At 36.5% G+C, this 26,045-nt stretch overlaps 1 protein-coding gene across 2 annotated transcripts; it reads left to right on the top strand.

Moving 5' to 3' along the window:
* The first annotated feature begins 846 nt into the window (after positions 1-846).
* On the top strand, positions 847-25,894 carry LOC123504346 (solute carrier family 12 member 9-like). Of its 2 annotated transcripts, XM_045254795.1 has the most exons (18): positions 847-1,031; positions 10,924-11,095; positions 11,301-11,435; positions 11,906-12,040; positions 12,324-12,520; positions 12,715-12,949; positions 13,148-13,327; positions 13,520-13,609; positions 14,905-15,112; positions 15,394-15,592; positions 17,143-17,304; positions 17,678-17,758; positions 17,914-18,062; positions 18,383-18,451; positions 19,470-19,673; positions 20,812-20,935; positions 21,102-21,272; positions 21,406-25,894. In XM_045254795.1, exons 1-18 carry the CDS (start codon positions 942-944, stop codon positions 21,670-21,672), a joined length of 2,868 nt encoding a protein of 955 aa, XP_045110730.1. In that variant the 5' UTR covers positions 847-941; the 3' UTR covers positions 21,673-25,894. The 2 variants fall into 2 exon arrangements, with proteins under 2 accessions (XP_045110730.1, XP_045110731.1); XM_045254796.1 differs by lacking the exon at positions 18,383-18,451 and having other exon boundaries at positions 848-1,031.
* The last annotated feature ends 151 nt before the right edge of the window (positions 25,895-26,045 follow it).

Here is a 26,045-nt window from a genome sequence, read left to right as displayed (position 1 = left end):
GGTTGCATCTAACATGATAATGATTGATCCTTCCAAGTCAGTGGAGAGAGAGAGAGATCCTCATGTTGTAATCACAGATTTGACGTGAAATTCTTGTTGCAGATATCATAAGTTGTAGCACAAAAGTGTGCAGGGAAACGTTGCAGATGAGTATATATTACTAGGAACTTATACCTATATAATAGAAAAAAAAAAAAATCGGTATTTGAAGCAATTCTCTCAAAAAAAAAAAAAAAAAAAGTAAATAAATACGTCGAAGCATTTGAGAACTGCTGCCCGACTTATTTGTTTTCACTTTTATAGATTGGACACACACATGCTGCTGTTAATGTAACTCTAGGTAATAACTGGATTCACCGGATATGTTGACCACAGAGCTACAAATGAAGCTTTCATTCACGGTTACGTTCACCTTTATCTCCCATTGTCTGTTCCATAAGTTAGTGTTCACTTGGGCTTCAGTAAAGCACGCATGCAATGTTTAATATCATATTTTTAGTTGCAACATTAAACATTGTGTATTGCCTTGAAAGAATAAAAATGACCGGGGTCTTGCGAAATGAATTTAGTGTAAATCATTAGATATATTGGCCGCTAGGCAACTTAGCTGACTTGACATTTTCTTTGGTGTTTACATTGACACTGTAAGTAAAGCTGCCTTTTTATACATGCGTTTTACTGCTTTATAAAACTCCATATAAGTGGGAACAATGTAAAAAGACACATAATAAAGAAACCCGATAAGTTACATGACAGTTTAATCTTATGATAATAGAACTTTATCTTCCATTTGGCAACCGAGTCTAGCGGCGGCGCGTTTGTTCGTACGTCTGTGTGAGTGTGTATGTGTGCGTGTTATGTGTGTGTCATCATCAGCTGTGTTGTGGTGAGGTGCGAGGTGTGCGCACCGCCGCCTTCTGCAGGAGCCAGCTATTCCAGCCATGGCGAGTGAGGGCATATCCATCAATAGCACCAATGCGGAGTTCGGGGGCGGTGGAGACACAGAGACTGTGGTGGGCGTGAACAGAAAGGTGAGGCTGGTACAGTACAAAGAGGCTGGTAGGCGGGGGTACTCAGAAAGGTGGGGTGTTTGTTGATTCACTTCGGTACGGTACTCACTGCCTAAACTTCGCTGTAGGAGGTGAAATAGCTGCTCTAATGTATGGTTTTAGGAAAGCTGGAAGTGTTTTATTAGGGTGAAATAATGAGTCAAATGTATGTGGCCGTGAAGAATTCGTGGATACGTGACCATCAGATTCCAGGGCCAGTAATGTTTTGTTTGCTTAACCGCGATTTGGAGAAACTTTCTTCTGGGAATCTAGGTTCCCAGTAGCTAGCAGTAGTGTCTACATTCATCAGTACTTTTGTTACTAGTGTGAAATGGTGATAGATGTGTTTGTATATCGTAGTTGCTATGGAAGTGGTGATAAATACTGACAGTGGTGGTATTAGAACACTGATAACTGATTGGCTCATCTTATTATCTAGACCATGGCATTGTGAGGTAATAATACAATGTAGTATTTGTCTGCCACTGGTCAAATCTGCATATCTGATTTTCCAGATGATTACAACATGCAAGATTGTTAATATTCAAACATGTTTATATTAATGGAATATATCTGAAAGCAATATAAAAAAAATCCATAGAAAAGAGGTAACTCCTTTTGCTTTGTCCCTCATAGTTTTTTTTATGATGTGTGCAGTCACTAAAGCACATGATATATACTCAATGCCCCATACCTCATAACTAGAAATTAGGTTAATCACTCATGTTATGCTAAGTATAGGCCATGCTGTAGTAGTCAGTATTGTGACTCCACATCCTTACACCTTAGCACAGAAGGCAAATGAAATTACAGTAGCAGGACAGTGAAGGCCAGTCAGATCTTCTTAGACCATGTCAATCATCCTAGCTCAATTAAGATGTCTTGTACAGTATATAATGAGTATCCTGTCAGGGTTTGATTCTCGGGCACTCCCTCTAGTAGCTTATCTCTTTACATCATTGTATCACTTTCAAAACATGTCATGTCACTGTTTCACTGTCTGAAAAATTTGTATATCCTGCTACACTACTGTTCTGTTTGCAGATAGAAATGTTATAATCAGTGGAACCTTCAAATTTGCTTAATGAATTGAATGGTGTTGGGATTGAGGTAAATAACATTGTGAGCATTAATATAGTTGTTATATTCTTGGAGGAAAAGATGAATGGGTTTTGTAGATCCATAGAATAGAAGAACAAAGGAAAAAAAAATGAGGATATGGCTAGAGAGAGAGAGAGAGAGAGAGCACATCAACATTTTTATTTCAATTTATATAGTTCGCAAAAATACAAGAATGAGGGAAGCAGCAGAGATAACTACAATAAAGAAAATACATTGTAACATCACCTTGGTGTGTGAGAATAGGGCAGGAAGAAGGAAAGCAAACATGGAGGTAGAAAATAAAACTTGATCTCTTAGAATAATGATGACACCAAAATTTCAAACAGTCTGATTTGTAGGACCAAGGGAGTTGAAAAGGTATCTATGTGATCTTAGTAAAACAGTTAAAACTAATGAAAATGTATGTGGAAAGAGAATAGGAAAGGAACTGGACTGGTGACCATGGTTTAATGCAGCAGAGAGAAAGTGGGTAAAAGTGACACTGACATAACAGAATATACAACTTGAAAAAGAAAGAAAAAGAAAAAAACTCTTGATGCAAGCTTTCCATTTACTCAGCACATATATTGTATTAAGTATTCAGTAACCTCGCGCACACACACACACACACACACACACACACACACACACACACACACACACACACACACACACACACACACACACACACACACACGTCAAGTTACTCAAAGCTTCTACACCAAATGACCACAGAGGCGATAGTGTTTCCTCACCACTCTCCTATTTCTCTTGTAAACATAGCCAGTGTTAGGTTAGGTTAGGTTAGGGTTGGTATATTCATCTCGTGAGGGGCGAGTAGTAGTACCAGGTTCATCACATTGGAGTCAGGTGTAGAGAACGAGGTGTGTATCTCCCGTAACCGGATGGAGAGTGTTACTGGGAGGAAAAGGGTGGAAGGATAGTGTTAAGTTAGTATTATATTGAAGCGGTGTCCTTGGAGTCAGCTGATAACATTGGATGCAGTCAAATGTGTGTCTGACGAATATATGATAAAATACAAATCTTTATATGTTTGTGGTGGTATCTGCTCTTGATTAGTACTCATGAATGTTTAAGTGTAACGCTTCTCATTCTATATTCAACGCATGTACTTATCCTTACATTCAGAATTAAGCGTTTGCGTTTGTACACATATAGAAAAGTACTCATTGATAATACCGTTAGTGTACCGTATCCTCAGGCTCTGCGTAACTGTAAACACCAAAATGAAAATCTCGTTAAAATTAAGTTATGAATAATATAATTGATGTGGAGGAAAATTAGATAGACAAGTGTCGAATCATTCTAGACACTATTACGCGACACTATCTTGACAAATAGTCGTCAAAGCAATCATTGGGCAAACAGGTATATGATGAGAGAGAGAGTCGACGAGATTTGTTGATGTGATATTTATAATGCATATAGCACCACTCTTCATCTCTAACATTATGAACTCAATACGACCTATGAACTCCGTCCGGCTACACATGCCGTCACCAAACCGTGTAATTACTGATCTGATAACACTGATAGAGAGAGGAACAGGGAGTCACTTGCTGTTACTCAGCGTTAGCGGTGAAACTCCCGTGATATTCCATCTCAGTGCGCATGTCTATCCTCTTATTGTGTTTTATTTGCAGTAAGAGAAGTTGATAGGATAAAGAGGGTTGAACTGATTCTAGTGTGAACATGATTTTAGATATTCACTATTACCGAGAGGGAGAAAGTCAGCCAGCAGTTATGATATACATTCATGTTTAGGATGAGGAATGTTAATGTAAAAACGGGAAGATTTTAATATTCTAAGGGTGTTCTAGAACTCTTGGTGTGCTAAGACAATTCACTAGTTGTTCTAGAAAAGAGAGAGAGAGAGAGAGGGGTTGAGGGGAGAATGAAGTAGTTGCATGCTTATTAACTGTTGTTGCATTCATCTACGCCTGAATTTGCCATGAAGATCACAACTTTCCACTAAATGTTGCAATACTGATGTGTGACTTGAATGGAAGTGTTAGTCAACTGGGTAAGGCCTAAGTATATACTACTACTACTACTACTACTACTACTACTACTACTACTACCACCACCTCCACCTCCACCACCACCACCACCACCACCACTACTACTACTACTACCACTACCACTGCTACTGCTACTACTACTACCAATATTTATGATCCTTGCACATCAAAACAAGGACAATTTAATGTTTCACACCATGGGACACATCACAGCCCATAGTTCTTTGTTGGTCACTCCGGAATGAGTCACGGCGCACAGGACGTAGACTCGTAGCGTAGTCATGTTGGCTCGTGAGTGTTTCTGTAAGTCTACACGTACATGTACATGTGTGGGAGTTTATTTGCAGGGGTGTATCGCAGAATATTGATTTAGGTGGTGGTATTCCCTGCTACGTAGCTACACTTGTTTTGCGTGTATATAAATATTAAATTACCAGTAAAATTTTTTTTCCCGTAATGTATGAAGGAATATTGCCTTATGTTGTGTTTGAGTACATTCTGCCTCAAAATGGTGACAGTAAGGTATGAATTGTCACAGTTTTTCGCATCACTCAGAATAACAGCGAAGAGCAGCAGTTTACGAGGGCTATTTGGAATGTCGATCGGAGGACAAACTGTTATCGTAATAATCATGATAGTTGTGTTATGAAGGCACGTTTATCTTCCTCCTATTCCTGATGTACACGATAGCGAGGAGTGAGGTTACATTCATTTGATGTGGGAATTAACAAATGAACAACAAGGAGCTGATGAAATGCTGATGAATACTGAGCTCCGAACGTTTGAATGATAGTGGAAAAGGTCGGGCATAATTTTCCTGGTGTTCAGAATTATAGACTGTCCTTACATCTCATGGGAATAGGATAGCAGGACAGTTCACAATTCAGATGCTAAAGAGACCGCAAAAATTCAACAAATAGACCTCTTCATGACGTAAGATTTATTTGCAAAGATGATGAGCTTTGAAAAGAAAAAAAAAATCAGAACTTTTAGATATGGAAAACGGTACCAAGTTCTTTTCGTGCTTTTCACTGTAAGTTCCTCTTTTTGACATTTGATTCTCGGAGATATAGCAAACAATTCTGCTGTCATTTTGTTCATAATTATAGTCCTTACAGAATTTTTGGCAAGTTTTCAAGATAGACAAAAGCAAAGGACACCTAATCCAATGGAAAGCTGATGTGTTTTACGTGTTTTAGAGGATTAGTGGGTGGGTTTTGACATACACTTGCACCCCCAGAAATAGCCACGTTTTGAAATATTAAGATCGTGAGAGTATAATGCCAGCAGCGTCTTTGTCAGCGATACAACAGACCACGCACGAGTGATGAGACAGAAAATGGAACAACGGTCGAGGTTCAAAGGATACGTTATGCTGTGTAATCTTCAGTTAAAGGATAAGTAGTAGGCATATACAATAACTCTATTTAACTTCGAAATATCTAGCGTCTCTTAAAGATTGTTCTATTCAACTTCCTCTTTGTGAGATCCGCTTTCTTTCCAGTGATTTTTAAATGATCGTGTCGTTTTTGTTTCCATGCCCATGCAAAATCAGATTTATTTTTTATACGTACCAGGTTTCTGCCTATTTGATATTTTACTCAGGATCACTTTCACGGGCCACGATTTTTTATTCATTTATTTAACTATTTTCATATATTTCATCCTACGTATTGGTGACATCAAGCAGACTCACTCACAAGGAGCTGGAATGTCCCGCCACCACCACCTGTATTCATGACGTATTTTAAACTTCGTGACCAACTGACTCATGACAGGCGTGGGAAATGATAACTCGCCCCTCCCGCCACTCACTCCAGAGTCACGCATCCCACTGCCAGTCATTGCTCTACATCTGTGAAGTCGTTGTGTTCCTTGACCGTCACGAATACTGTATGTTTGCGTTCTGGCGTGAAATGCGAAATGTAATCTATTATAACAGTGAGTAATTTGTCGTATTGATAAAAACTGATGACATTATTACCTTTCTGTATTGAAATATTATAAAGAAAGTATATTTATCTTTAGCTTCATAATGGAAAATACATATGTACCACAAAGCAAAATGTTTAGCGTTCATACTCACCTCATCTTAATCCAGCAAGACAAAATTGAAATGGCAACTAAAACGGCACTTTTGAAAATTCATCGACCTTGATTCAATAAATTATTGAAAATTATTCTTGTAATTTTGTGCATGACTCATAATTGATATTACCTCGATTATACGTGCAGAACACACACACACACACACACACACACACACACACACACACACACACACACACACACACACACACACACACACACACACATAATTATATTAGACCTCTAGTGGATTAAAACTGGTATTTTGGGTTTATAATTGAAATATAAGCAAAAATAGAAGACTACTGATGTGTTGGCACAAGCTGCTGAAAGTACCATGACGAAAAAGAACGGAAGAATTAAAGTCGTTTCTTGAACGTGATTTTTAGGAATGATTTGTATAGCATTTAGAGAAAGAAAAAAAATGATTTTTTTTCGTGACTTGTAAGAAGAGAAGAGTTGAAAAACATGAACTGGACAAAAAGAATGCTATTGTGAGAAAGAAATCAAATGTAATCAGAATGAAGATGTATTATTTATTCGCTTAATTAGTTATTACATTCCTTGCTCAGTCACTCGGATCATATCGCTCGCTCCTTCTCACCTTCCTTCACTCAGTGGCTATTTAATCCATTCGATAATATGAACTGGATAGAAAGAATACAAGTGTGCATAAGGAAGAGAAATAAAATATAATGTAATCAAATAAATACGAAAATAATGAGACAAGTGAGAAGGAAACATCTATTTTAGCACATATGCTGCCAACCACGCAAAATTAGAGAAACGTGGCGGCATTTTAGTCGTTCAGATGTACAGAGATATTGGTATTTAGGGCGAGAAATATGAAACATTATCGTCACTTAACTGGCGGTTGTGCCCTTGTTGTGCAGAAGGGCGTATCACATGTCGGGTGCACGCCTCTCTGTGATCTGTGGTGGCGTAGGTAATTCACAGTTCGCATAGATCACTATACTCCATGCGTGCGTGTCACATGCTATAGGCTTGAAGGTGTGACTTATTATACTCGTAGGTTCAGAAACGCTTTGCTCTCTCACCGCGACTATTTTCAAAGGCCACTGAGATGACTGGCGGTGTTTTGAAGAATGTTTCTCCAGTTCATAATGTAGAAATCTTGTTAATCTGCCTCGAGAACTGTAAAAACACCTTAACCTCTTCAATACTGGGACACATTTCTACCTTGAGATTTGTGTGCGATTAGACCATTTTATTGACGCTAGGAATGATCTATGGAGGTCAAAAGATTAATGGCCACGGTCTTCAGTATTTTAACCCCAATATAAGTTTCTGAAGCTGTATAAAATCACCAAATAGTAAGCAGAATGAATATGGAAACGCGTCATCTTACTCGGGGCAAAAGAAAAAAAAATTGTAAATTTAAATAAACCCTTTTGAAATAGTGGAGGGGAAGCACAGATGTGTTTGAAAATATGAGCCTATATAGAACAGGAGGGAAGTTCTGCGTCTGCTTTCAAGAGTAAGAGGTAGAGAAGCAGAGAGCACTGGTTCAAATAAAGAGTGCTGGCAGTTTAACCCTACGAGACGAAATGAACAGATTTATTTACATTTAAAAACTGAAATATAGGTAGCCTGTCATCAGTGGAAGATTATTCTTTTCTATAGTTTATTGATGGCTAAAATTAACTGAAAGTTTTCTATGGACAAGTTGTTGGGAAGAGCAAGCAGTATGTAGAGAGGTATCTCCCCACAACCGGAAACAGATAGCAGCTCGTCAGTCTCCCTCCCCCCCACTCTCTCTCTCTCTCTCTCTCTCTCTCTCTCTCTCTCTCTCTCTCTCTAGCAGCTCGTCAGTCTCCCTCCCCCTCTCTCTCTCTCTCTCTCTCTCTCTCTCTCTCTCTCTCTCTCGGCCAAGGCCGTGAGTGAGTCTCCACCTCACCCCGCGCCTGTGTGCATGAGTGTGTGTATCCGACACGCCAAAGTGAGCACAGTAATGGCTCACTTCCTGTGGACGCAAAAAAGTTTAGTGCTAGTTTTGTTTATGTATGCACTGTATGTGATTTAAAATGAATACACACTCACGGCATTGCTTTGCTTGAATAAAAAAAAATGGACGTATAATAATAATGCTAATAAAAATAATAATGGTTAAGTGTAATAAGATAAAATTAGAATTATGGACGAGTTCCACAAGTGGCTGCAATTATTTCATTATGAAACCATTGAGTTAGAGAATGCCATATTTCGTGGCACCACAACTACGTGATCGCACGTTAAAACAGCAAACTACGTGTGAAAAGATGGGATGAAAACATGTTGATATACAGTCGGATTAGGATCAGACATTACAAAACTCCCCCGACAACGAAGCATCTCATGATCCAGCATCAGAGAGAGAGAGAGAGAGAGAGAGATACGCCTTCCCCAGGCCTAGACACTGGTTTGAGACCGAGCGCCGCACCGTTACTCAGGGTCCGGGAGTGTTTCTTTTATAGGACGATCATTCCTTTGGAACGGGTTCCTTCCACACAAATTTAACGTACAGTTTTGTTATAGCAAAACAAACTGTCGATGATGAATCCATGCACCCCCCCAAAAAAAAAAAAAAAAAAACAATGTAGCAGATCAATTACTGTAGTGGTGGTTATCGTAAGGATTATTTTACAGTACTCATGTTACGACACCGCTGCACTTCCAGGGTTAATAAGTTTGTCATCTGAAAACTTGTGTTGAAAGAACGACAGGAAGTCCATCTTATGCAGAGTTGGTTTGAGGAAGATCAAGCAGCCATCTGTATCGTTGCACTCCGCGGCACGTTACCTACTGATTCATTTTGATATCCTTGAACAAACTTTAGCGACCGGAGACTGTGAGGCGGTCTTTCTCCTTTGCAAGCACCTGAAAATTGTTGAATCTGTACACCAACATTGTCTATGGATGCTGTAATGTACTTTTATATGTATCTACTGTAATATTTCACTAGTTATCTCTATTCTGGACTCGAAATCACTGGTTATTTTCGGTATGAAGACTCACAGGCAGCCACATGTGTGTGTGTGTGTGAGAGAGAGAATCTAATTAATATTTTTTTAGCGATGTAACCCGGCCTGCGTGAGTTAGTTTTTTTTGTAGTATGGCTGCGGTATGTGGAGAGTCAGGTCCATCCTATGCACAGTAACAAAGCGGGTTGTGTCAGTGGCGCGCATGAACATGACCTTGAAGACAGAAATTGCTGTGTTCTGGGTAAAGATCACAATGTCACGGTTTCCATCATGGCTTTGTCAGAGAGAGAGAGAGAGAGAGAGAGAGAGAGAGATGCATGAATATATTATTGGAGAGAAGTTGTGTGATGTGTAAGTATGCGCAACCTCACTCGCTCCCTCTTTACTCTCTCTCTCTCTCTCTCTCTCTCTCTCTCTCTCTCTCTCTGACAAAGGCGCGATGGAAACCGAGAGGCTGAAAAAGAAAACGTACAGCTGTAGTTGCTTCAGTGACAAACGCAGGATCTTAATGCGGTGGGGCGTCAACTCGGTGTATATGTGCACGGATGGAATGGTTTCCTCGTCCCTATTTTTGCACTTGATGTTAGCTTGACTTAAGTATGCATTAACTTGCTAGGCTTCATAAGGTCTACCATCACTAGTCCTTGAAATGATAGGAGACGATCACTGCTCAAATTTGTGAGAGAGGAAGTCTTCACAGTCTATTTTTAAAAATGATTAGGCGTTTCACTTATGACTCATTTTATTTGTTATCTGCGTAGAAAGTTACATGCAGGTTTATCTTTGTAGGACGAGCTGGTGTACAAAAGCATTGATGTGATAGCTGGTGCAGATAACTATTTATGTCTACATCAAATTCATTATGATCTCTTTCTTATATTTATGATTTTTTTTCAGTCTTGTCCTTAACCTGAAATTTCCCATATCAATACAGTGATAGAGGAAAGAAAACGAATGTATTGTGCCCTTCAAGCATTTCTGCAGCTTATCATAGCTACTTGTGCCTTATCTTTCACAAACTAACGTTCTTTTGTCAAATTTTTGCATGTCTATCATTACTTTTTACACTGATATCTGTTATCCACTTTCTCCTCTCCTCCCAGTCAAGGCGTACTATTGTCTGTCACCATTTACTCATCATGGTGTGCAAATGCCAATCTTATACATGTTAATAGTGTAAACGTGGCATCCATAATCTTATTACGTAACTCATTTTCCAGGTGGTAAGTCAATGAATCATCCTTCCAAGGTCATTCTATTCACTCTAATTATCTTATCACGGAGTTTGAAAGTAGATACAGGCTTTGTTACTCTCCGTCCAAAGGGTAACGGAGGATTTTATTGGTTCTTCCAGAGTATACAAACACCTCAAGTCTATTTCTGGTTCTGTTCCCTCGGCAGCATAGCATAACGTGACACCAATCTCTGATATTGAGTTATATTAGCAGTCGACATGGCAGAGGCACAATAATGGTTTCCCTATTCCTCTCTTATTCTCTCTCTCTCTCTCTCTCTCTCTCTCTCTCTCTCTCTCTCTCTGCAACTTCATCATCTACAAATTTCTTCTTACTTTTGTCAGTATTTCCTACTTGTCCACATTATGTTTCTGTCTCCAATTACTGGAGTCGATGACTGTATAATGTGACTGATACAATCTTGCAGGAGAAAGCACCACTCTTATCTCAAAGAAGACTTTTCCGGAGTCTAAGTGGTCGTGACATCTCAAGTAATGGATCTGAAGGGTCAAATCCAAAGCGTACTCTTGGGACATTTGGCGGCGTGTTCGCTCCTGTATGTCTCTCCCAGTTCAGTTCTCTCCTCTTCTTGCGTGTGGGTAAGTACTAGACGTTACCTTTTTATTAGCATTATGTACATTGTGGAATTCTATATTGTGTAGTTGAGATGATTCGTGTTAAAGCTACACCTTTCCTATATTATTTTGTAATTTTGCATCCACATAAATCTAGAGGATGTATAGTTTTGTATATTACCTTATTAATTTCTTTCATGTACTCTATTTGTTGTTTAATGATTTTCAGGTTTCATTGTGGGGAACTTGGGATTGTTGGTGGCATGTGGCTCCTTGACCCTCGCCTACGCAATATTGCTCTTCACCATCCTCTCTATTTGTGCCATCTCTACCAATGGTGCTGTGGAGGGAGGAGGAGCATATTGTATCCTTTATTACTCTTCATTGCACTCCCATCTTCCAGATTACCTTCACATTTCATTAAAGAGAGACTAAAAAGATATAAGGCAGTGCATAAAGTAGTAATTGACTTTGTGAATGAAGTTGACTTGAAAACATAAGGAATATCAAGATTGAAATGTTAAATGGAATAAAGGCTTGAGAAACTGTAGGCACTAGAGAGAGAGAGAGAGAGAGAGAGAGAGAGAGAGAGAGAGAGAGAGAGAGAGATGTATGAATCCACACAAAAGTAAAGCATTATGTCAGTTGGAAAGTGGAGATTCTGCTCTTAGTTGCCTTGGATAATTAACCACAAAATTACTTATAAGATTTCTGTGGAAGTTTGATATATGCATGATTTATTTTTTTATGATTTTTAGATTGCAGCATTTAACCAAGACTTTTTAAAGATGCACAGTGCAGTGATAGAAAGCAAACTTCCTTAACAAGTTACAGATATGATCAGCCGAACCCTTGGACCAGAATTTGGAGGAGCTATTGGAATATTGTTCTTCTTTGCGAATGTGTTTAGCAGTGCCCTGTATACCACTGGGTGTGTTGAAGGCTTGGTGGATAATTTTGGTGAAAGTGGTAAGTCTTAACTGTGCCAAAGATTCCATATGTGAGCTAGGTATTTTTTTTATATTACTATTAAAAATTTTGTGTAATTTTATAATGGCTTTTCTATCACTGGAAGTTATGATTTTTTCACACTTGCCATTGCAGGAAGCATAACACAATTCCTGCTGGATGGGAAGTGGTATCAGTTTGGCTATGTTAGGTATTTTTGTATATTATTAAAAATTTTGTGTAATTTTATCATGGCTTTTCTATTACTGAAAGTTATAATTTTTTCTCACACTTGTCTTTGCAGGGAGCTTAGCACAATTTCTGCTGGATGGGAAGTGGTATCAGTTTGGCTACGGATCAGCAGTGAATGTCCTCAACATGTTGGTGTGCCTTGTTGGAGCTGGATTGTTTGCCAAGCTTACTGTTTTAATTTATGCTGTCGTCCTTATCTGCACCGGTTCAGTCATTCTCAGTTACTTGGTTGAACATGATGCAATATCAGTAAGTCCATTTCTCTATATTTTGTTTGATTAGTTACTTCTTTGTGTATTATCTGATAAGAAACAAAAGTCGAAATAATAATAATTTTTGTGTCTGATATATGTTTTTCTCCACAGAAAGGTACAAAGCTTATGTGTAGATATGCAGAGATTGTAATAATATTGTGTAATACAGAAATTTTTCTCTGCATTCAGGTTCCTATTCCATCTTCAAATCCCATAGTGAATGACACCAATCCTCTGAATGGCACATACACTGGTTTCTCAGCCAGAACTTTAAAGAATAATTTATACATCAATTATTCTCATGATTACACCAACTGTGATGATGATGAAGACTATTCCACTTGCATAACAGTGAATTTTGCCATGACCTTCGGAGTTTTATTCAGCGGCGTCACGGGCATCATGGCTGGAGCCAACATGTCTGGTGAGATGATCTTTTGTGTGTGTAGTGATTCTTATTGTGAGTAATTGATTGTGATCATCCACAACTCCATCAAAAAAGTTTAGCCAAGCATTGTCAACCTTAGTCTTTGTTTGCATGACTAGCAATTACTTTAATTTTATTTGTTGGGTTGATCTGGGAGAATGTTTATGACTTCCATCTGTGTCATGTTTCTTTCAGGTGAAATGAAGGATCCAGGGAGAAGCATTCCAAGGGGAACTCTCATAGCTGTTCTCTTTACTTTTGCCACATATCTGCTTTTATTTGTTCTGACGGCTGCTACAACAGAGAGATTCCTCTTGACAAATAACTACATATTTATGATGGGAATCAGTTTATGGAGACCTTTTATTACTATTGGTAAGTTTTGAAAGTTTGCATTTTAATATATGTTACCTTTACAATTGTCATGTAAGCAGAATAGGTATGGTAGTTAATGAATGGCAATTTTTCATACAACTTGCCATCTTTGGAACAAAAATATTGACATGTAATAGAAAGCAGAATAATGAAAATTTGTAAGTTCTTGAAAGGTATTGTATTTTGTTTCAGGTATTATAACAGCAACATTAAGTGCCAGCTTGAGTAATATTATTGGATCCTCAAGAGTCCTGGAAGCTTTGGTAAAAGACAATATATATGGTAAGGTAACATTTCTCTTTTCCCAACTTTGTATATTAAGGAAATGATAACCACACACACACACACACACACACACACACACACACACACACACACACACACACACACACACACACACACACACACACACACACACACACACACACACACACACATACATGATGCGAAGTTGTGTAGGTGAGTGAAGAGTGAAAAAGATTGTGAAATTTTACAGGCAGATCTGGATAGGATTTGGGAGTGGAGCAAGAGGTGGGAGATGGAATTTAATCTAAGCAAAAGTCATGTGATGGAGATGGGGAAGAGTGGAAGACGGCCAAGAGGGTCATATAAGATGGGTGAAGGAGTAGTGTTGAAAAAGGTGGAAAAGGAAAAGGATTTGGGAGTGATAATACAAGACCATGGGCAGTTTGAGGCTCATATTGACAAGATGTTTGGAGAAACATATAATTTGATTAGAAATATTGGATTAGCCTTTCATTATATGGATAAAGATATGATGAAGAAATTAATTAGTATGGTAATTAGACCAAGATTGGAATATGCTGGGTGGTTTGGTCCCCTTATAAAAAGAAGCATATAAGGAAGTTGGAGAGATTGCAGAGAATGGCAACAAAATGGTTCCGGAATTGGCAGAAATGACCTATGAGGAGAGATTAAAAGAAATGAATTTGCTTACCTTGGAACAAAGAAGAGAAAGAGGAGATTTAATACAGGTTTATAAACTGTTGAACGGACTGGATGAAGTGGATAATGAGCAAATGATGTTGAGAGAGGAAAATTTAAATAGAACTACGAGATCGCATAGTAAAAAGATAGCCAAGGGAATATGCTTGAAGGATGTGAAGAAATATAGTTTCCCACAAAGATGTGTGGAGGTGTGGAATAGTTTAAGTGAGGAGGTGGTGTCAGCGAGGAGTGTGCATAGTTTTAAAGGAAGGTTGGATGTGTGTAGATATGGAGACAGGGCCACACGAGTATGATACCCAGGCCCTGTAAAATTACAACTAGGTGAATACACACACACACACACACACACACACACACACACACACACACACACACACACACACACACACACAACTGCTTTATTAATTGGTGGATGGTTTTGCAAAATGTATCCTTAAATATTTGTGAATTATGTCATTCTTAAAAGAACAATAAAGTATAGATATCTTGATTCATGACCATATGGCAGAGAACTGTAGTAAAAGATGTCTTCAAGAGTATAGGTATTCATAATTTTATATGCTTTTCAGTAATTTTTGTTACTTATGATTATTCTTTTATTTTTACAGGAAGGCTCACCCATTTTATTGGACTTATATCTATTGGAAGTAATCCAATTGGAGCAGTGATTGTGTCTGCCATAATGGTTGAATGTGTTTTGCTTATTGGAGGATTGAATCAGATTGCAGAATTTACTTCCATCTTCTTTCTTCTGTCATATTTGGGCACCAATCTGGCTTGTCTTGGACTGGAATGGGCCAGTGCTCCAAACTTTAGGTTAGTTCAACGGAGTGATGTTGGGAAATACTTATCATGAACTGGATACCCATTGTTCAAATACAATTTTGTTCAGCTCTTAGCTAAACTTTATTCACAGTTCACAGATTGCGGACTAATGCACAGTAAGTAATAGATTGCTGAAGACTAGTACTATCATTACTCTTTCACTTAGACCAAAAACTTAAGATCATAAACCTCTCTATAAGCAAGTAATTATATAAATTACAAACATTATTGTTTGTTAAAGACAATGGCTAATCTTTCGTCTTTTGATCCAGGCCAACATTTCACTACTTCTCTTGGTGGACATCTGTTCTGGGGATGATTGGCAATGGTGCCATGATGTTTGTCATCAGTCCTTCAGTTGCAGCCATCTGCATTATCCTACTGCTGGTGTTGATCATTATTCTCCACCTCCGCTCACCCTCAGAGGAGCATCAGTGGGGATCTATCTCTCAGGCTCTTATATTCCACCAGGTAAATAACTGTGTCAGTACTTAATCTCAAGAATAGCACTTGATGTATGAAGATTGTAGATCAAGGCTAGATGTTATTACAAAGTTATTAGGTTTGATACTCTGAGGAAATACTTCTGGAAAATGTGGTTATATAGATGTAAGGGAAGGCTATTGGTAGTTACAATACATCCAAACATTTTTGGAGAGGTTGGTCTCCAACCCTTCATCTTATTCCTTTTATATGTTCTCTCCGTTGGACTCCTCTGATCATTATCTTATTTCTGTATCCTGTCTTATTGCTCCGGTGCCACCTCTGGACCCACCAAAGTGGAGGTGCTTCTGGCATTACACCTCTGCTAAGTGGGAAGACCTGAGGAGGTACTAATCTGACTTTTCTTGGAATGCGTATTGCTTCCATGTCAGAAACTATCTCTTGATGCACTTCTTAAAAAAAGAAGGTGTCTCTGGCATGGAGGCGTACATTCCACACACTCATCCTAAAGCCTTGGTTCATCTCAACCTGCTCTGATGCTGTCCAAGATAGAGAGGCAGCTCACACGCAATACTCCAGCCTTTCATGTGAAATTCATGCCCAGTGTATTTTTACCTGGAATTATGTCAAATATTTTCAGTAATTTACAAAAAACTCATCCATCAATAAACAATATAAAAATCTTACCAGATCTGATTCTTGCTGTAGTTTGTCATCTTGTCAAAAATATCTCATGAGGATTCTTTTGATTTTTGTTTCTTGTTTATTTGAGATGGTATCATAATTAATTCTTCTCTTATTAAAAGCTAAACATCTTGCACATTTGTTAAAAATGCAATAGTGGATGATCTTTGGCTTCTTTCTTCATTTCTGTCTTCTAATTAGGTCATGCTTATTGTTGAAATTGATTGTAATGACATTTTGTATTTTCTCCATACCCTTGATCTCCGGAAGTCTTATGGTTCTGATGGAGTCCTTCTTAGTATTCTCTGTAATTATGCTTTACTTCTCACACTTTGCCTGGTTAGATTTTTCCACCTTTATCTATCAACGTCCATTTTTCTGTCTCAGAAGTTTGTCTACATTCAATCTGTTCCTTAGAAGATATTGTTTCAATATGCAAAGTAGTGATATATAGCTTTGATTTTCCCTCTTTCTAAGGCTTTTAAATCTTGTCTTTGAAGGAATAATTCTGAATTACCTGTCTGCTATCTTCCATCTGATCTTCAGTATGGTTAGTAATTAACTTCTGGCAAGTTTAGACACGAGAATGTTGTATCGTACTGCCCACTGGGTTGACCACAGTCACTATTATACTACAATGTGCATTAATGTACAGACATCATTGCTAATAGATTTTGAAGATAATTTTATATTTAGAATTGCTGTTATATCAAATATTGTTTGGACAAAGCTTTTGATAGCATTGGAAGCCATTCTACAAAATATACTGATGAAACAGGGATGTGTTGTGAAATTGATGTACTATTAGAAGCTTTACGTCTTTAAAAGAAAAATAATGCCACCCATGCTGGTAAAAGAAGGCATATATTCTAAAATACCAAGTTGTATTTCAGGTTCGAAAATATCTGTTACTGCTGGATTCAAGAAAAGACCATGTCAAGTTTTGGCGGCCACAGATGTTGCTGTTGGTGAATAATCCTCGATCAGCTTGTCCTCTTATTGACTTCACAAATGACCTTAAAAAATCTGGTCTCTATGTATTGGGCCATGTCAAGGTAAGTAACATTTATATGATCATAAGATTCTAATACCCATTCCTTTGATCTTTAGGAGATCACCATAACAGGTTTTCATTTGATTTTGTCCTTACACTACATACATACTCTAATCCCATCTCTTTCTCACCGTGTTCTTTCACTTTCTCCACAGCATATACCTTACTATCAATCTGAGTGAATGTGCTTTAATTTTACTGTATGTGTCATTTTTCAGTACTGGATAAGTATAGAAGAAAAGAAGTTATTTATATAATGGTTTGTCCAGTTAAAGCTAATCGGTAGCAGCTTAAATTTTGTAAAATGTTGGCTTTTACCTGAATTGTCTGTTGTCACATGTATTGTACTATCATTATTCTGATTAAACTTTCAGGTTGGAACCTTTGACGATGACTCCAAAGATCCGGCTGCACAGGACTACCCGAAGTGGATGGCTCTTGTAGATCATTTGAAGGTGCTAGATCTCTTAGTCATGAATTTCAGCTTGACATATGAATTTTTGGAAATGTCTTATACTAGATTTATCTAAGTTGTTTGAAAAGTATTGACATGATGTACCCTTTTTGGATACAGTTTTTTTTTATTTGTTATTTTTGGGTAAATTTTCAGGTAAAAGCCTTTGTGGAGGTGACTGTAGCCCCCACGGTACGGGATGGTCTGCACCACCTGGCCCGAGTGTCTGGTCTTGGAGCCATGAAGCCCAACACTATCTTGCTAGGATTTAAGGACAACACTCCATCCCAAGACTTTTTCACAAGGTACTGTTACATACTGTTTTTTTTAAATGACTATTAATATGACAATATTTAATGTACAGATCCACAAAACTTTAATTAATTAGTTCTATTAAATTGTTTTGTAACTGAGCAATTATTTTTGCTTAATTGAAAATTTTGAGCTGTATCACCTATTTAATAATTCCAGACTATTAAGTATTTAAAAGTACCATACTTTGTGGTATAAAAGAAAGTGCACTTTTTATGCCAAAAAATATGGTACTTTCAAATATTCAGTTTTTATGATATGAATTATTCATTATTTCAATTGTAACATTTTGTGACATTCTTTTGTTCAATAGATACGAGATATCAACGTCATTTTCTTATGGCTCTATTGCTGCAGAAACTGAAGAGAATGCGCAGCTTGGGTAAACCTTAACCTTAAATACTGTTTTGCAGATTACCTATTATATGTTTTATTGTATATATATATTTGATTCGGTTTATTCATGGAGTGTGTTGTCCCTTTTTATATTTAGAGGATAAGAAGTGACTGCTAATCTTGATTATTGTGGGAAATGGTATGATTGACATAGTATAGGTATACATATTTTTATACAGCTTTCATGTGGGTAGAGTTTAGAGATAGTACTATTGTATTGCAAAAGGTCGAAATACACATTATCTTTACCATAGGTGGGTGCTTTAGCGATAATGATATCAGCTTTTCAGTTATCAAATAATTATTTTCGTGCGTTACCCTCTTGATTACTTTATGGTATGTTGCCATTATGTTTTGTCTTGCATCTAATGATATTAGTGAGTAGATTCATTAGTTTATTGCATGCTGTCACATTATCTTTACCATAGGAGCTTACTGTTATCAAATAATTATTTTCGGCTTCTTGATTACTTGATTCTTGCAATGGGTTTCTTAGTTTATTGCATGCTGTCACTACAACAGATTTCTCTTGATCTGTACAAAAAGCAAAATGGGGTTGATTTTTAAAATATGCACATGTACATAATGTGTTAGAGATACATTGTATGGTTTGTTTATAGTTCGTCCAAGTGATTATAGAAAGTATGTACATTTTAGAATTTAAGTGAAGTTAATGTAGCATATTGGTCTCCAAATATATTTAAAAAAGCAAGATAAGATATTTGATATAAGTCAGCATAAAAACACTCAACATTTAATTAGTTGGTTTATAACTCAAAAACACTTAGATTCAAAGCAGTAAGAATGCAGTCTACAATATAATGAAAATGTAGAACATTTGAGCTTGTTATCTGTAAATGCATTCACTGATCGTAACAAATCCTGCTATCCACCTAATAATTTACAATACATATAGTGAACTGATTACAACAGATTCTGTAGTTTATTTTACTGACTTTTCCAGGCATTTTTGCATTGTGTAATGTATTGTCTTATTTTTTCAGAGATTCTTCTCCATTTAATGTTAGCAGCTATCAGGCAACTTCTCCAGTTTCATCTTCTCCATCCCTTCTGACACAAGCATCGGCTACAAGCTCACGTATCACAACAGAGGAATATGTGAAAATGATATTGGATGTTCTCAACTTGGGGAAAAATGTTTGTGTTTGTCGGCATTTCCATCAGATGGACAAATCTGCAATATTTAGGTACTAATTTAGAGCATATTTTCTTTACATAGAATTATTAATACAAATGATATCTTTTTTGATAATTTGTTCATGTACTACTCTGTATCCCTAATATTTACAGAGAGTAGGAGATACAGACTCTGTGAATATGAACTTCATGTGAATAATATACAAGCAATCACACCATCTATATACCTAAATAGGCAATCCCACATGAAATGCCCCAGATAAGGCACCTCACACACATTCTCTCTCTCTCTCTCTCTCTCTCTCTCTCTCTCTCTCTCTCTCTCTCTCTCTCTCTCTCTCTCTCTCTCTCTCTCTCTCTCTCTCTCTCTCTCTCTCTCTCTCTCTCTCTCTCTCTCTCTCTCTCTCTCTCTCTCTCTCTCACACACACACACACACACACACACACACACACACACACACACACTCAGTGGTTGTCACAGCTCAGTGGTTAATGCACAAGCCAGAGGACAGTTCGATTCCCGGCCGGGTGGAGATATTTGGGTGTGTCTCCTCACGTAGCCCCTGTTCACCTAGAGCTCACACACACACACACTGCACACACACACACACATACACACACACACACACATTAAAAAATTTAGTTTTCTACATATGACGGTGGACATCTGGAAGGGATTGAGTGAAGAGATCGTAGCAGCAGAAAGTGTGCACAAGTTTAAGGAAAAGTTGAACAAAAGTTGATATGGAGACAGGTCACTATGAGCCTTGCTCAAACCCTGTAATATACAACTAGGTAAATACACACATCAATGTGACATCATTCACACATTTAGCCCTATTAGCTCACAGTGGAAAGGGAAAATCTTGTGGCTCTATGTATTTCAACTTATGAGTACATATAGGCACACCACAGCTAGCCACACACATTAACACCAATGCCTAACAGAATACATTGTTTTTTCCTTGCCCATCCATGATGTGACTATTTCTTATCATGCATCTACTGCAATCATTAGACCAGAGTATATTCATTAATATCCTATTTCATATGGGAAATCAGAGCATGATTTTGTCCAATCATCTTCCACTTTCCAGTTCATATAATATAGATATTTTTTCCTGCTGTACTGTTACTATTTGAACTTGTACTTTTTTTTGTATACTGATTAATATGTTTGACTTTCAGGAAAGGAAACAAACAAAAGTATTTCATTGATGTTTGGCCAGTTGACTTCCTCAATCCTGATGATTCCAACATATTTGGAACAACATCCTTATTCCTGATGCAGCTTGCAACTATTCTTAACATGGTAATATTTTTTTCTGACCCTACATCTTATTCTAGATTTGTTTGGGTTTATTAAGTACTTAAAAACCAAAGAAACTTTTTGTGTAATTGAAAAGTGTGATTAAATTAGAGAAAACAACAGAAAACGTCATGTAAAATTACTTATTGGTTAAATGTATTTTACTCAGGTGTCGTCATGGAGAAAGAAAACAATGCTGCGAGTGTTTCTGTGTGTGTCATCTCGAGATGCTGATCCAGAAGCCCAAAAGACTCAAGTGAAGAAAATGTTGCAAGAGTTACGGATCAATGCCACTATTGTTTCTGTTCCATGGGATCATGTCACCACACACCTGCATAAGGTACTGTGTAAATTACTGAAACTCTATATGAATTGCAGATTTTTTATATATATATACTATGTATCTGCATGTACACATGTATGCATATGCACATTGTACACATAAGTGATACATATTATTTTTTCTTATCCAGGATGTAGATGGTGGGCACTCAGATGCAGAGGCAGAAGCTAACTTGAATTACCTGTCTCGACTCAATGAAGAATACATCAATGGAGTTAATGGGTTGATATCTGGGCAAAGCGTAGACACAGCTGTAACTTTCCTTCATCTTCCCTGCCCTCCTGCAAACCCAGCTCTGCATGTGGACTACCTGAGGCTCCTTACAAGCATCACCAATGGCCTCAAACCAACAGTCATGGTTCATGGCATATCTGCTGTCACCACCACCAATCTGTAATTCCATCCACAGGGTTTTCCCACTGAAATTGGAATATGTGATTTTTAGCGATAAGGATGTAATTTTAAACTCAGAAGTGTAGATTTATTTAACCAAGTAGTTGTTTTTAATGCTTTTGCAGATTTTATGACCAAAGAAAGCTTAGGGATTTGACTTTAAGTTAATTAATGGTCGTGTATCTTTAGCATGAGTGTGTATTAAACAAATGTGATTACGTGATGGTAATTTAACTAATTACAAACAAAAAGATTTTATTCTAATTATTTAAAGCATGTAACTAATTTTATAAGAGCAATAGAGGGAATTTTATTGACCTTAGATTAAGAGAACTTTTAATCTGTATATTTTTTAGCTATACTGTGTGCATCTCCAAGACTGCCCAAAGGACTTCATAAGATGTACTGAACACTGAAAATCTTTGATTTATTGTTTTTTAAATCTTAATCTCTGTATATTATAAGACATATATTTTAAGAATTATGCTTTAATAAAAGATTCGTAGTCATTGTATAGAAGACATTAAAGTAGGGATAGTCATAAAGATCAATTGAATTTCAGTAGTTGGAAGATTGCATCTCGGTTTTAACATGATTAATTTGGTATGAGACCCTTTATTTGTTATTCTGTCCTTTTTGAATGCAGCAACTTTATGAACATATGTTTGGTGACTTTAACTAATGAAATGAATAGAATTTCATACAAATTTCAGTGTCATACACTGGATGAATTAGTAGTCTAGTGGAATGGGAGGCTGGGAAGCTCTCAAAGCAACTGAGAAAGATACTGAGAAACCACATGGAGGCTCAAGGTCCTTTGCTGCTACCACTGATAGCCACAAATGGTCTGATCTACCTTAGTTACTTCTTCAGTTTCTGTAGAAGTTGTTTTATACCTACCACAGATCTGTCATGCATTTTTTATAATTAATAATGACACATTTTTTTATTGTACTACTTATTCAGAGGAAGGTAAACACCCAATGTATCAGGACCCAAGCCCAAACATGATTGATTGAGAGTTCCTATATTTTCTCTCTATCTGGCCATAAACACAGCTACATATTTGTATATTTATTTCTATTATACCTGAACAGCTCTCCATGTATTTATCTGTATCCATCTTTGTCTATTTATTCTTAAGCAATGTGCTTAGAATTTGTTCCTTTATTGCATAGGTTTCTAGTTCATATGGTTCTTGGAGTTCCCTTGCTACCATCAGTCATGTCTAGGGAAACACCAAAGAAGGAAAGAACTATAAACATAAAGATGGTGCAACTTATTGTTATGCTCCAAAATTTGTTTTAGAATCCCAAATTTATTAATTCTTCTGTATGTCTTTTCATTATTCTCAATTATTTTTTATTATTATTATTATTATTATACCTAGAAGGAAGGATAATTGATATTGCATAAATTCCCTTCTGTTTTCAGTAATGCACTGACAAGATCAACTATTTTTGTATGTACAAAGTTACCATGTCTTCAGATTTACAAATAAGTGTGGTTTTGGCCATTTTTAGACACATAGTCATGAGACCTTCATGACCTATATGATGTGTGCACCAGTGGCACAGAGAGTCTTAATGGTGAGGGAGAAGGTTATCATGAGGTAGTACCATTTAGGTGCTGCAGCATTCATGATGGGTTGTGACTCTTAGTAAAAGGCAAACTTGACTTTAGTAGGATGCAAATTAGGATAGACACATGCCTCTCCATGACTACTCTGCCACTGATGCAGACTCTATATAAAATTGCAGTACACAGTATGAATGTATTATGAAATAGTAGGTAAGTGTTGAAAGTGTGATTTTATACCATATACAAGTAATGGAAAACCATTTTTATTTTAAAGAGGATGTCTCATAGCTTTCAAGAAGAGGCATGACCAAAATTCAAAAGCCGTGATGTGTCATTTGAAAGAGATAAATTTTACTTTTATTTGTAATGGTATTAATTGCCATGCATTGTGGTGTAACAACTATACATAAAGTTGTCATAATGAAACACCCTCCTTATTTATATATGGTTGAGATTTAAAGGAATCATGTGATGTGGAAGGATAAAGAGATGTTATATCAAATATGAAAAGATGTCATCATAGTTGATAAGGAATAGTTTAGAAAGGAGCTTAGTGTTTGTGGATCAAGAATATATTATGAGTATAAGTGAGGAGGTTATTTGTATTTGTTGGGAATAAGATTGTGATAGAATTATGAATGATGAAACCAAATAATTAGCAAGTGATATAGATGTGTGATTATTGATCAGTGGTCATGTCTGTGGATTAAGAAAGGAAAAATCCATAGTCAAGCAGAATTTTATTGTAATTTTGCTTTGTTAAACTGAATTATCAGTCAGTGTGAATAGTAATTGTACCTATTGCTGTTTTAATTGTAATTTAATCATTATTACTATTGTAATGATGCTACAGATGTTTATCTTTATTGTTGTTGTTATTATAATTATCATTATTGTTTTCATTATTATTATTATTATTATTATTATTATTATTATTATTATTATTATTATCATTATTATCAATGATTCCATTGTTGTCATTATTACCATTATTATTACAAATTGACAGGTATAAGGCCCAGTATTTAATTCCATGGGCAGGCATAGATAGTGTTTGGATTGAATTTTGTTGTTGAAACTGATTGTTCAGTAGTAAGTAATAACAGATGGAGTTGTCACCTCACAGTTCAACTGGAGTGGCTGGTTAGCATCCCTCTCCATGTGTGTGTGTGTGTGTTTCAAAACACCCATCATTGTGTATGCCACACAAATGGTAGATAAGCAATATATTGAGCTATGGTAACTCATTATTATTATTATTATTATTATTATTATTATTATTATTATTATCATCATTGTCATTATCATGTTATAATTATAATTCTTACAAAAATAGTGTTATTTTCAACACTAAAATGAAGAAAAGTTAAAGATTAAAACTTGGCTAACTAGTCTAGATATCAAGTAACTTAATTTCTCTTGAAGAAATATGAAAGATAGATTTGTAATGTTAGGAGTAACCATTGACAGAGATGCAGTGTGAAGGAAATGAACATGTCCATGTTTGTTAGAAATTCTTTGAGAAACATTCTTGTGTTTGTACAACCTGTGCTATTTAATCATCACCTGCATATATATATATATATATATATATATATATATATATATATATATATATATATATATATATATATATATATATATATATATATATATATATAAACTTCAGCATTACAGCATGACAGTCCTACTGGCATAATTCCATACTCCACAAGTTTTTCTTTAATGACATGCCATATGTTGGAAACCATAAACGTGAATAATATCAGATACCTTTATTTTTATCCAGCATCAGTTTCATTATAAACAAGCACCACACTGTCACTAATGTCCACACACTCCTTGACTTCAATCTTGATTGTGACATTTGATTATGTAGACTGTCTATGGCAGATATCAGATACAATCTATTTTGTCTATTATATTAATACTCATGCACTAGATATATAAGTGAGTTCTACTCATAACAATCTATATCATAGTTTCACTCACTTTAACCCCCCCAAAAATGTGTATTAGATTTTGTTGCATTGTCATCAATTACACATTGCTTTCATATTTCATATTCTTTTGATTCTTTTATTTGCTATAGATATCACTAGCAGTTGGCCATCACATCATCCACACAATAATCAAACGGCAGTTAGTGGTGTCCATTACTGAATAATGTAGCAATATGCTGTGATTTGATGTTACATAAATGACACATAATGGAGCATACAGAGCTTAACTAATGGACCATTGTCATGTGTATCTCATGGTCTACCCTGCTGAAGAAACGAGACAAATTTTATAGCACTGTTTTCCTTTTGAGTATAAAGAATGAGACATTTTTATGTACTACACAATCAGGTTTTCTTATATGCAAACATTTATTTTTGAATACAGGTATCATTAACAAAATATATGCATTTAGTCAAGATAGAATTGATAGTAGATAGCAATGATGTATCATTTAATGTGTTGAATTGATAAGGTACACCAATTTAGCAAGATTATTCAGTGGATTCATCTATCCTAAAGGCGGGATGCAAAATTGTAATGTTACATGAACTTAGCAAGTACATACTTTTATTCAAGATGTATGTAATATGTTTGAAATACTAGTTTTATACCGATACTAAGAAATAAATCTCAATATCGTGCTAAAGATTATGATTAGTATTCCTTTCAGAGCAGATTATTGATGGGTGCAGTGGTGCAGTCAGAATGTATTCATTAGGGCTATCCATGAAGGAAACCACATGCGCCTTCCATTCGCTAACACGTGCTATGAGTGAATTAAGTTCATCATTG

Source organism: Portunus trituberculatus, chromosome 15 (genome assembly GCF_017591435.1).
Source record: "Portunus trituberculatus isolate SZX2019 chromosome 15, ASM1759143v1, whole genome shotgun sequence".
Taxonomy (NCBI): domain Eukaryota; kingdom Metazoa; phylum Arthropoda; class Malacostraca; order Decapoda; family Portunidae; genus Portunus; species Portunus trituberculatus.
This window is presented reverse-complemented; position numbering and strand designations above follow the sequence as displayed.

Coding starts and splice junctions, on each gene's coding strand:
- LOC123504346 (XM_045254795.1), top strand. CDS start 942: ATGGCGAGTGAGGGCATATCCATCAATAGCACCAATGCGGAGTTCGGG. Junction 11,096..11,300: donor TCTCCTCTTCTTGCGTGTGG/GTAAGTACTAGA, acceptor AATGATTTTCAG/GTTTCATTGTGGGGAACTTG. Junction 12,950..13,147: donor GGCTGGAGCCAACATGTCTG/GTGAGATGATCT, acceptor TGTTTCTTTCAG/GTGAAATGAAGGATCCAGGG.